This window comes from Rhea americana, unplaced genomic scaffold, assembly GCF_003343005.1.
Source record: "Rhea americana isolate MKP2758 unplaced genomic scaffold, rheAme1 scaffold_26, whole genome shotgun sequence".
Taxonomy (NCBI): Eukaryota; Metazoa; Chordata; class Aves; order Rheiformes; family Rheidae; genus Rhea; species Rhea americana.
In genome coordinates this window covers 4,019,460-4,032,334 of record NW_028186379.1, presented here as the reverse complement: position 1 = coordinate 4,032,334, position 12,875 = coordinate 4,019,460, and the positions used below count along the sequence as shown (strand labels likewise).

The 12,875-nt window shown below is 36.6% G+C and overlaps 1 protein-coding gene across 1 annotated transcript in view; it reads left to right on the top strand.

Annotated features, from left to right (window-relative positions):
* CHN2 (chimerin 2) overlaps positions 1 to 12,875 on the top strand; it is a 132,596-nt gene that overhangs the window by 38,744 nt on the left and 80,977 nt on the right. Inside the window, exon 4 of the mRNA XM_085307621.1 lies at positions 6,133 to 6,188. Coding sequence (XP_085163747.1) covers positions 6,133 to 6,188 — 56 coding nt within the window. The remainder of the gene's footprint in view (positions 1 to 6,132; positions 6,189 to 12,875) is intronic.

Below are 12,875 nucleotides of genomic sequence, written 5' to 3'. Positions count from 1 at the left end.
GGAAAAAATTACATAGTTCCAAAATGCAGATAGTAGTTTAAGATTACAGAGATTTACTGCTGAGGCTGTTTAGCTATAGACATATGTTTTTCATTGCAATATTGGGTAAAAACTGCTTCTTTACACTGTTACAAAAATCTCAGTCTGATAAAATAATTATAGAAATTATGTCCAGTGTTAGTATTAGTCCGTGATGCAAACTAACGTTATGTCTTACCACAGTTTTAATTTAGTGATTGTGTTTTATTCTGTTCTATTCTATTCTATTATTATTAGTGCATTTGACTTAACTTGTCTTTAATTTTGCTAGCATACTATTAAGATACTTTGCATACACTTTTTATTTCTCTTGGAAAGTAACTAGCAGCCACCATTATCTAARCAATGGATTTGATTACATTTCTACATCAGTAATAGGTAAATAAATAAATACTCAACAACAAATTTCTTCTTGTAGCCTGYTGTATGTTAGAAATATTATTTGAAGTTATATTTTGCCTTTTTACTGTCAATGAGGTAGGGAACAAAGGAAGATAAGAGTCATAGAAATGTTGTTTGGCAGGGACCTCTGAAGTTATCTAGTCCAGCTTTCCACCTGCATCAGCTATAGCCAGCTTTATCAGCTTTATCTTACTGAGTTTTGAAAACCTCCAGGGATTCTACTCCCTTTCTGGGAAACATGCTGCAGCGTGCCACTGCCTTCTTAGTGAAGAAACAAGAATCCTATTTGTTTCTTGTCCTATATAGGCAATTTGTTTGGCTACTGAAACAGCTTAGCAAATTTTGACTTCTGGCCACAGAGCACATGTTTGTGAGTTTTGAGGAGATGTAAAGCTACTATTTTTCTCCTTCTATCACTGGTGAGATTAACATTTGCTAAGTATGTCAAATGTCAGTGCCATTTTAATGGTTATTTTCATTATTTGAGAACAGCATGCTGGTGTGAAGGACAGCAAAGTGGCAAGGTGCAAAACATTGGTTAATGCCATGGTCCAGCTCCTCACAAAGTTCCCTTGCCTTCTACATTGCAGCAAGTAATCAGCACAATGTCTGAGTCTCAGATCTGTCAAAAATTAAGGCCTTCTTTAAGTTGTGCRCTTGGGCTAAGCATGTGAGTAATCCCACAGGTGTGTGACAGCCTATCATTCAAGTTAGGCATGTGCATAAATTCCTGACTGAGTTGAAACCAAAGAAGTAAGACTAAGGAACTCTGTGAAGCATTTGCAGACAGAAGACAGTGTGTCTTTTTGCTGCTTTGTAAAGCGATGATAGGAATTTTTCCTCTCCATTGGAGCATAACTGAACAGAAATCGTAGATGAGTTAAAATAGAAACTTTGAGTTGCTGGCACATTGCAGAATGAAAGAAACTGGTGATAGTCCTTCTTCCTGGCTGAAGAGGAGGAAGGGCAGACTTTTGCATGTCGYTGCTTTGTTACTTACACAGTACAGATTTTGTAATTAGACAGTTCTTTCTAAAATATATTGTAGAATTTATCTTATTCATTCCACCAGAGAAGTCTCGTTCTCTCCCTGAAACAAAGCACAAGATACGTATTCTTAATCTTGAAGAAGCATCCTTCTAGAAATTAGATAATCATTTAAGTTTTGTTAACTCTACAAGCTGTCAAATTGATTATGCTGCTGTGAATGCTGGCACCCTATTTGAATTACAAAACTTCTGAAGATTGTTAAAGGGGTAACTAAAAAGTGTTGAGTTTTTCTATTGCACGGCTGCATGTAGGTCAAGTATTAAGTCTGCCTTACTGTGTGTTTCATATCTCTCTCTCGACCAAAAAGATGCTGCCAGTCTGATGCTGTTCTCTAAGCTGTAATAATACGTTTTCTTTTCATATGTAGTTGACGTTTTATGAGGTTAGTTTTCTTAGGGATACAATAATAATGCATCATTTTGATCAAAGTATTGTCTTTTTTATGATCAAAGTGAGTTTGTCTCTAAATTGTCTATAAGTCCTCAAAGCTGGGTCAGATGTCAGTCGCTGTTTACAACTGTACTAAGTCCATTTTTCTATTATTTCAGTTAGCTATATCCCTATAAATAGGATTCTGTATTAGTATTTTCAAAAAGGAGAGGGAGGGAGAATATGAGGCAGAAAGGTGAAGTTTGTTTGATCATCAGTTGAGCATRTGAGTAAGGGACATGTTCCCTGCCATTCTGACCATCCAGTGGACTCTGCTGGGGTCTCAGCAGTGTCAGCCAGAGTGGTGGGCGCCTGGCACTTTTGAAAAAGTRTGTAATGAAGTCAGGCAGAGCTGCGGGATGTTCAGCACTTCTGAAAATGAGGTCACTTAATGAGGTGTCTGTGCTCATGGGAACTTAGCTTTAGGGCACGCGTTTTTTCGAGTCACCTTAGCCATAATACTCACTTGCATTCATACCTCGTCTGCTGGCTTTTATATAGGAATCATTTGAAGCAAAAACAGAATAGAGCTTTTCTGGAAAAGAACGTATCTTTTGATAGTGTCACTCTCCCTTTCTTCCTGAATACCTTAGTCTTTTTGAGATACTATCTTTTTCTAGTTTTTCACTTATTTGGCCTTTTTTCTTTTTTTATACTTCCTCCGCTCTTGCCCCACTGCCTGTCTTTTCTGAGTATTCTTGGCAGTTGGATGCCTGCCTCTTATTTGCTGTTTTTCTCTTGTTGAATTGCTGAGCTTCACGTACCCTAATGCCAATGATGGTTCTCAAACCTTCTTTCTGTTCCTGATCTSTCCTCTCTCCTTCAGTCCAATTGTTTAGCATCTCCAGTATTTCCACTGGGTTGTCTTTCTGTCAGCTTAAAGTTATTCTGTSATAATCTGAATTCTTTATCTTTCCCATGAAACCTTTCCCATTCATATTTTCTATGATTACCACCATTCACAAGCTCAGTCATGCTTGTTACTTGGGGCCATTTTCTCATCCTGCAYGTTTAAAGTAGCATGTAAATTATTACTATTATTTATTTGTATAGTAATAATCTTATTACATTCTCCTCTGATGTATTTCTAAATCATATCTCCTTCTCTGTTCAGATTATTGTGCAGGTTAATTACCCATGCCTCTCTGAAAATGACAGCAACCTTTTCCAGTCTATTCAAAACACAGTTGTTAAGATGATTTGTCTTTCTTGTCATTCTTTGTGAATCCTTCCACTGATTCATCCCACTGCATCCTATCAACATCCAGTCTTTTGTGTTTGCTTTCAAGTCTTTCATATGTCTGCCCTTCCCTGTTAGTCATTCCCTCCTTTGTTTTGTGAAATGCTAATTCCTTTCTCTGCCCTTATTACTCTGGTGATACCAGCCTCAGTCATCCTTTTGGGCATTTCCGGGAGTTCTTTACTTTCTTCATTCCTTATACATACTGCATGTCACAAAATAAGTTTCATATGTGTTMTTCAGACCAACTTCTTTTACACCACAGCCATCAAACTTACCTTAGAAACAGCATCATTAACTTATTTTGCTATGTTAGTTAATAATTAACAGTTTTGCTCATTGAAAATAGGATTTTTGTGAAGAATGATTTTTTCATAATAATTGAAATGAATGTATTGGGATAACAGATCTTTTACTTTAAATGGTGAGGAAGCAAWCATGTTCTTGCAATATTTTGCTTCCTTAGAATTCCTTTTCCCCACTGGAAATGTATGGGGAAGAAAAAGAGTTGCTATTTTCCTCCTGAATGTGTTTAGTATTAAGCATGAATTACTTCCTGAGTTAGCAGTCATAGTGATTTCAAATATTCAAAAGTGGACACTTAAAAGAAAAATGTTGGACTCCAGAATAATCAGAATTTTCAAACATGGTCTTTGATTTCTGTACTGGAGTTTTCATGCATGACTAGATAGAGCAACTAATCCTGGACACTATTCCCAGACATATGAAGGACAAGAAGATGATTAGGAGTAGTCAGCACGGATGGTTAACCAATCTCATAGCCTTCTATGATGAGATGACTGGCTTGGTGGATGAGAAGAGAGCAGTGGATGTTTTTTACCCTGACTTTAGTAAGACTTTTAACACTGTCTCATATAAAATCCTYAAGCTGATGAAGTGTAGGCTAAATAGGCAGTCAATGAAGTGAACTGAAAACTAGCTGAACTGCCAAACTCAGAGTCATGATCAGCGGCACGAAGTCCGGCTGGAGAGCAGTCACTAGTAGTGTCCCCAGGGGCCCATACTGGGCTCAATACTGTTTAACGACTTCATTAATGACCTAGATGATGAGACAGAATGCATTTTCAACAAGTTCACAGATGAAACAAAGCTAGGAAGAGCRGCTGAAACCACCACTAGTGGCTGCCCTACTATTCAGAGGAAGCTTGACAAGCTGGAGAAGCCAGCAGAGAGGAACCCYACCAAGTGCAAAGTCCTGCACCTGGGGAAGAATAACCCCTTGCATGAGGGAGCCATAAGTTGGGAGCCAACCAACTGCAGAGCAGCTTTGCAGAGAAGGCCCTAGGGGTCCTCATGGACAAAAAGTTGGACATAGGCCAGCGATGCATCCTCATGACAAAGAAGGCCAACTGTGTCCCAGGATGCATTAGGAAGACTGTTGCCAACAGGTCAAGGGAGGCAGTCCTTCCCCTCTACTCAGTACTGATGAGGCCACATCTGGAGTGCTGGGTCCAGATCTGGGCTCCTCAGTACAAGAAAGTACTGAAAACTGTTAGGAATACAGAAGACATTTAATCAGAAATGAGTAAAGTGAAAACTTTGAATCTTGCTCAGTCACACTATTGGGCAAGGGGTAAGAAATACTATTGCTTATCATGAATCTTGTGCAAAAGTGGTGGAAGGTCTGGCAGTGCTGAATAAGGCAGATTATCCTAGTAAAAATTCAGAGGTGGAGCACATTTTTATGCATTAAAATTGATCTGAAATATAAGAAATTATGAACTGTCTTGCTACGTCCCTCCTAGGGACCAGGGATGGAGATGGGATTGGTAAAAGGACAGGATATGTTTTTTTTCACTTAGAAATTAGCAGAGAACATGGTCCCCAAAACTTTCATGCTCCATGAATGACAAACTTGTAGTTGAACCCAGGACTTCCATGCCCTTCAAGTTTCATTGCAGCTGCTACTACTAGCCCCATTTAAAGAGAAGATGTGCAAGGTAACAGAAGGTGCCGAAGACAYTTACCATTTCTATGTGCTTCCTGCAGCAGGAGCTCGTGCATTTATCAAATCTACAGGCATTTATTTTTCCTGCTTCTTTCCTCCCCATAATTTACCACCTAATAATTCTGAGCTCTGCAACACTGTGAAGAGCTCTGTCCTAGAAACTTGGGCTTTTAAAAAAACATGGATGCAACAGTCTTTCCGAATGCAAGAAGCTCAGCATACAGAAGGCCTTTCTCAAGGGAGGCAATCCAAACCTTTGGGATTTTTCCTGGAGTTATGGAGAGACAATCTGTCTCCACTGGAATTGATTACTGTCATTGTCTGTCAGCTTCCTCTCCTGACTTTTGAGTGGAAAGGAAGGAAAGGATCTCATTAAATACATGAAGGGAAGAGGCTGGGGGCCAGAGTTCAGCAACTGCACCTGGCCTCAGATCTCTCTTCTGGAGCCCTAAGAAGATATGCAAAATTGATCCAGGGGTATTTGAATATGGTATAATTACTCTAAAAGCAATGTTTGCTTGCTCATAAATAATTACTAGTGCAACTTAAAAAAAAATAAATTACAAGATTCTAGTAAACTCTTTCAGATGCAGTGAGCTTTTTTTTTTTTTTTTTGGCCTATCAAAAGATCGCTGCTGTTACATTTAGAAATCCTGCTTGAGTTGTTACAWCATAGTGCATGCAAAAAACAAAATTTAATCCTGAGATACTCCTAGGAAATTCTTCTGTGTACTTTTCTCCAGTATAGAAACATAGCCAGTAACAAGTACTAAAGAAGATAACACTTAAACGAGTTACAACAGTTAATCAGTTTAGCTAGTTTACAGTTCAGCAACTGGTTTTCATGTAAGTGGCTTATATACACTCCAAAATACCTCTGCTTATCGTACCTTTTCTTTGCATTTGCATTTTTCTTTACAGCCCCTGGCTAAAATAAGCATCCAAATAAAAGTTTGTGTATGTTGCAATCCTCTAATTATCTTTACGTTTTTATGTTTGACAGTGTATCAGTTGCAACAAGAGGCTCCACGTCCCAAGAGAATCATTTGTCCTCGGGAGGTCAGTTCTTCTTTTACTATACCTTGTTAAATCTGATGAATTGTCAGCAGCATATTATTCCTGAAGATCTTTTGTACCATCCGAGGGTAGTATGCTCTTTAATTTTTCTACTCCATCATTTTATATAATCTTTTTTCCTGGGGTTGATTAATTAAAGCAGATTAATATTTGCTAATTAGGCTTGGAGGCTGAAATATGCAGAATTTTACAACTAGAAGCCCCTTCATTAGACAAATACACATTAATCATTGCCTACTCTGCTCTTCTATATGCTACCTAACAATTTCCGTTTATGAAAATGGAGCAGCATAAAGTGTATTCCCTTCCCATATCTGCATATTAAAGTATGTGGGATATGTTTCAACATGATTCATGCAGTTCCAGTTTGTAGAAAGTACTTTGCCAAAAAATTTATTCATGATAAAATAGTGAATTGGTAGCAGTAGAACTTAGTTCTGTCATGGAAACTTTAACGACTGAAGAATATTAAGAAATATATAAAACTGAATATTTTGTTGAGTCATCTTGTCACCCTGTTTTTTCTTCTTTTTCTGTRTTCTTTCATCTCTAGGTAAATATGTCAGTTCCTTAAACAGCATTGCATCATTGTAGTTGGAAAAATATGTGGACTTCTCTGCTCTATCAATAAAATTGTGATAGTTTTATGAGAGTTTTATCTTCTCTGATGTCAGGGACAAATTCTCTGCAAACCCACGTGTGCATACTTCTAACAGAAATATTAAATACAGGAAGCAGTTGCACAAGTATAAAAAGATTCTGTATGTGAAAATGGACATAAACTGCTGTGCATCAGTRTGATATATAGCTCTATTCTCAAATATTATCCTGAGCTTTGAGCAGCTTCCCACGCAGTGTACCCATTTAAATAGACCCCCTAGCACAGTGTCTGTCAAGTATTAGCAGATACCATGGCAGACTGCTTCTAGGCAGGGCAGGAGGCGTTATACCAAGGCACGGGGTGATGAAGGATGCCCATAAGCGTGAAGAAGATCCATTGCAAAGCCAGGAATTAAATCTAGATTTCTCGAGTCCACCTCGTGCCCTAACTAAAGGACTGCTGCATTTTTTTCTTTTGCTGCATTTGAACAGAYAAAAGTGATTTACCTTTCCAAAATTTATTATGCTATCTCAAATTAAAGCGTTTTTAGCTTGCCTACATGAGAGCAAATTTGGATCAAGGTAAAATGTGATTTTAAAGCAGAATTGCAGTTTGTATTCTTGCTCAAGAAACAAGAGCATCTATGTAAATAAGTAGAGTAAATGAGCAATTGTGAACTCTTTAACAGCATACTATATTGAACTTGCTTTCTTAGGTACAGCATGTTATATACAACTGTAGTTATTCTTTCTTCCCTTTTCCTGATCTTAAAAGACCATAGAACTAAGGTTCCTATTCAGGTCACTTCTAAAGACCTTTCGTACAGAAAGAAGCTAAGACAATACTGTATTACCCAAATGAATGATTGATTGACAAACCAGTGCATAACAAAATAAATACAAAATATCTGATTCATATAATTTGTTTTTGATTCTGACTAATGAGCCATGTTTAGTGACCCACTTTCTGGACTCTCACTTTTCTGACTCTTTAGGGAGAGTCTTATTTTGATTTGGTTTGATTTTTTTTTCAGTTAAACATTTGAAAATAAAGAGACTTTACCTAAAAGTAGGGAATATATAAATCAGTATGAATCCTTAAAAATGTGATCTTTGACTTTTTGTTACTTGGATTATGAATCTTTGTGTAGATCAGCTGCATGTGTCCACAACCTGATTTCTAAAAATAAATTCTCTGACTGCAAAGGCAAAAAATCTTACTGCAACACTGATGATGTACTTTTTTATATATTTATTTTTACATACAATGTTTTAGGGTTTTTCTCCTGGTATCTAGATTGTTCACTAGGTTCACAGTATTGCTTTTGTGTAAAGTAGATGTATATAATGATTTTAGAGARCATCATAGATTATTTAAAAGAGGAAATTTAGCACTTTGTTCCTGTGGCACCGATTAATTTTTCCTTAACACACAAATTRGAGGGTGGAGTTTTTTGGTTTGTTTACTTCTTAGTTTGACTTTAGTCTGTTCTGATGACTATATAGACTTTCTTCCTTAGGAAATGGCATCTTAATAATCCTAGATTTTTGTCAGTTTCCTTGAAAAATCTCAAAATGTCTTTTTTTTTATAATCTGTATGGAAACATTAATCAGCAAGGTGAGAGTTACTTAKTATGCAACAGAGTGCTCATCCAGCATCTGGAGAGCAGGTGTCAGCGAGATACGACTGATACTGGAAAATTTCTCTCTCCATGTGTGTATCTTAAGAACTGGACTTCGTTGAGGTTGTTCTCTTGTGTGATTTAGGATTCAAAGTACTTCTGGCAGGTGTGATAAAAGAAATAGGAAATAGTTTTAAGTCCTTCATGTTTATGGGACAATGTTTTTCATTCGTAATAGCTGAATTCTGCCCTGTTCACAAGGAAATTCAAGCATCTGCTGAAAATCAAAATCTATAACACTAACAGATAAACCTGTGAGGGTTGTTTTTAACTTTCAGCAGTTGGCACTTTTATGATTCGTCTTCTCCAGTGCTGTCTTCCGYGTTCTCTGCATGCAGTTGCTGCTCTGTACTCAGTAGTCACAAAGGTTTTAGCCTCAGATCTCGGCAATTCTGCCATCTCGTTTGTGTGGATTTCTTCATTAACTAGACTGTGAAGACAGAAATCACCTGTCCTGATACACAAACAGCCAGACTAGAAGGGGGACTGCGAATGTAAATAAAACCTGAACGTTTATAGCTTTGTGTCTTCAAGATTTGCTATCACGATTTTCTTTTTCTCTTCTGCCTGCATAAATGTTTAGGCTGCGAAAGCAGGTCATTCCTTCAATGGGGATCATATTGAATGAACTGTTGGGGCTTCAGGTATCTAACGGCTTTTAATTAATCACTACTGGCAGCATGAGTAGTGTGAATATCCTACCTTCCCAATAACACTGGATTTCTGCCAATACCCTAATTTGTAACTGTATTCCTTCCAGCAATGTTTTAATGGTTTATTTTTTAAGCAGAAAAGTTTAATTTAGAAGCACCGTTCAAGTGGAGGAATAGCTTCTAAATATTGTGCTTGTAGATGCAAGTGTAATGGTATGCAGCAAAGATTCAGCTTAATTTTTTGAGGAAGCTGTATGAAAAAGCAACTTTTAGAATTTATTCTTCAGAAGTGATGATCAAAAATGACACATTCACAGAAAAAAAATCAAGCGAAGCACTCGACATTCTATTTTTATTCTAAAGTAACCTATTTAATGATTTTTAGTTTTAAAAAGTATTTCAAAAGGCTATTCTAAATTAAAATAGCTTTTAAATAAATTGAGGCTTTAACACAGTAATAGAATTAAGAAAGGAACGGTGACATTTTGGGGGAACATTTTCAACAACTACTAGTAAACAATACACTTGTTATAAATTCCTTCAAAGAGCGAGTCTTACCCATGACTCTTGTGTTACTTGTCTAGAGTTGTTCGGATATTCATACCTATGAATGTTATYCATGTTCTGTTCCATAAATGTCTAATAGCTGACAGCAGTTTTTGAGTTTGTGGTGCATTAGAGTTTGTCTGCATTAGACGTTTCGTATTCCTAACAGTGTTTCGGCCAAGCCAGTGTCAGCAACAGCAAGAAATTTGTCTAAATTTCCCTAGTGTAGGCAAAGCCTTGGAGCCTTAACTTATATTATTATGTAGAAAAATGTCAGTTAATTGCCTTCTTCATTTTTCTGAATACCAAATAGGTTGTGTCAGAAGCAGTAGAAAGATTCTATCTGCCCTTAAAGCAGCAAAATTGTGGTTGCTTGATTAAAAGCAAATATGATTACAATAGTTAGTAATACCCCACTCCCCCCCACATCCCYTTTTCTTTGCTTAGAGACTTAGATAATGATATGTGCAGACTGTCCTAAACTGAACCATTGCAAATTTTTCTTTACTCAGTTATCCCCAAAGATTCTTTTGAAATATGGGATCTGTGCTAGAAACTGTACAACATAGTAGAGTATCATTTAAACAATAACAATATTGAAAAGTACTTTAAAAATTCTAGATTACTTTTGACAGTCCTGTTTTCAGATACAACAATATTTTATCTTTGTACCTAAGAAAAGGCTATTAGTWGGGCAGTCCCACAACTGGGTAAGCTTGAGCAAGGGTGCTAAAATTAAACCTTAGTAAGATGTTTGCCGATAGTGGGTGATAAGCATTTAATCATTGCAGGAAGTCCTCCATGAATTCCCTTAATTTCACTAACTTGATGACTTTTATAAGCTGAATATGTTTTCTTTCCGTTTGCCCTCACCTGTCTTTGAACAATGTGTGTACTGTGGTAAAGTACTAGAGAGCTGTAATAGGCATTGAAATTGGCCATAAAATTGGTGGTAAGTAATGAGAGTAAATGGGAATTTTCACAGCACTTATTCAGATCGCTAAACTGCAAAAAGTCAGACACTATTATGAAAAGATGTCTCTTACTGTTAGTTCTGAGAGCTTATCTAAATTGTTCAGATTTTTTTTTACCTTTTCCTTTGAAAGAAACCCCAGAACACACACAGTGACACACCAAGAGACCCCATTACCCAGCAATTAAATGAAAATGAGCAGAATTGTCCTGAAACCTATTTTCATTAATGAAAGTGTTTGTACATGTAAGACTTAATGGAGCCTATATCTTAAAATTGTTACAATATTGGCACTAATTTAATTGTGTTTTTATAATTGTGTGTTTATGGTAGAAACAAAAAGAAACTTGGAAGATGCTGCAGTCAATCTCTGGGTTGCAAGTTGRGGAACAATTTTGAATAGACATTAATGAAAGAAGGAAAGTTCTTCAGCTGAAATCTGTGCTGAAACGCAGAAACCTGGCTGCACTGTAGGGATTGTAAAATAGTTAAAGGCCAAGAAGGGTCTTTGTTTAATATTTGGGTAGTGGGTCTACAGACTGCTGAAATGTGTTGTAACCATCTTTTCCTAAAATGACCAAATGTAGGTTTTCATTTTAGGTTTAAAATGTGGATTTAGACCTAATGCAGTTCTTCTGTATCGTCATAGTAAACTTCATCCCACAGAATGCCTGTGGATAAAAAAAGCAGGGCTAGAATATTGATTGTCTGAAATTCAGCTGTATTCATCACATCAGAAAAAGCTACAGATTTTTTTTTTTCTAAAGGTCTTTAAGAACTCATAGGAAATCTATTCTAAAGTCCATGAAGACCCAGWAAAAATAGCAGAATAGTGGAGCACTCAGATGTACATCATCTTTATTTTAATGGTCTGTTGAGCACTGAATAGAGCAGAAAGTTTTCKGAGTATTCTACATACATGAGAGTTGAGGAAATAGTTACAACTAAACAAAAGTAGAGTAGGTTTACCTATTCCACTTGAATTTCATCAAGCTCGATTTACTAATGTTTTAGATTACARTTTGCAAATTAGACTGGTATTTCCCTTCTCAGTCAAGTACGATATGAACAAGTTGGTGCATTTATTGATTGCTTTTGAATGAAACAGTTAAAGCTACTTTTTGGAAGACAAAATGGCAACTTTGACTGATGAACAGTAATTATATCCAGCTTACTTTATGGGCTGATAATCTTGTTAATTATCCCTCTGATTTTGGTTGAAAGCTTCCTTGGGAAGCTTTGTCTTCCTCTCCAGTTTTCCTTGAAAATGTGTGGTGTGAGTGTGTGTGTGTGTGTGTGTGTGTGTGWGWGWGAGAGAGAGAGAGAGAGAGATTTTGCTATTCTCCTGACTTTCAACTTATCTTTTTTTTATAGTAAATTATCAGTCTTTTGGTCTAGTTCTTTTTATTTTGATGTGATATCAAATTTAAGTAGTTTTCAAACCAGGATACATGGAAGCCTGTTTGACACCTCATTTTAGGCAAAGTTTATCAGTAAGCCTATGTGTAGGTGGAAATTCTGTGTGCTTTTATAGATTTACACTTTTGTTCCAATTTAGGCCAGTATTCCTTGTGACTAGGTAAAATAATTTTTCAAATGAAGTCTCCCTATGTCTGCTTACTGGCTGATATTTCTTGAAGCGTTTGATGTCTTTTGTCAGGATTCAAAATGAAAACACAATCCAGGGAGTGGTTGATCAAACCATTTTTCTTAATATGAATAACTGTAGAAATTTATATGCACATATCTCTGTATGCATCTATGTATCTTACTTCTCTTGCTATATGTTATATAGCATATACATACATGATGGTCAAATCAGCCAGTATATACTTCCTTTTGGAACACAGAAGAGAAGTTGGCCTAAACATAGTGGAATTTGTGTTGTTTTTGCACAAGGACTCCTGAATTTCAAGGGTTCAAAATGAAACTTTAGAAGTTTTGCGAAGTAAATTTCTATTTATCCTCTTCATTTCCAAAAACTTTGCATATCTCTTTGAAAAAGCAGCATGACAAGCCTGTATGTACTGACTCAGCTCAACCGCCCTGTACAGATAAGAAAGCATCTACATGTGTGTGTGATAGAGATGTTTTCATATGAATAATCTATCTGATATACAGGTATCAAAATGTTCAGCTTTGTTGAAGTGAAAGCATCTGTAAGGTACCAGATTGTCCATCATTTGGGAAACATTCTCCTACTTAGTGTTTTGC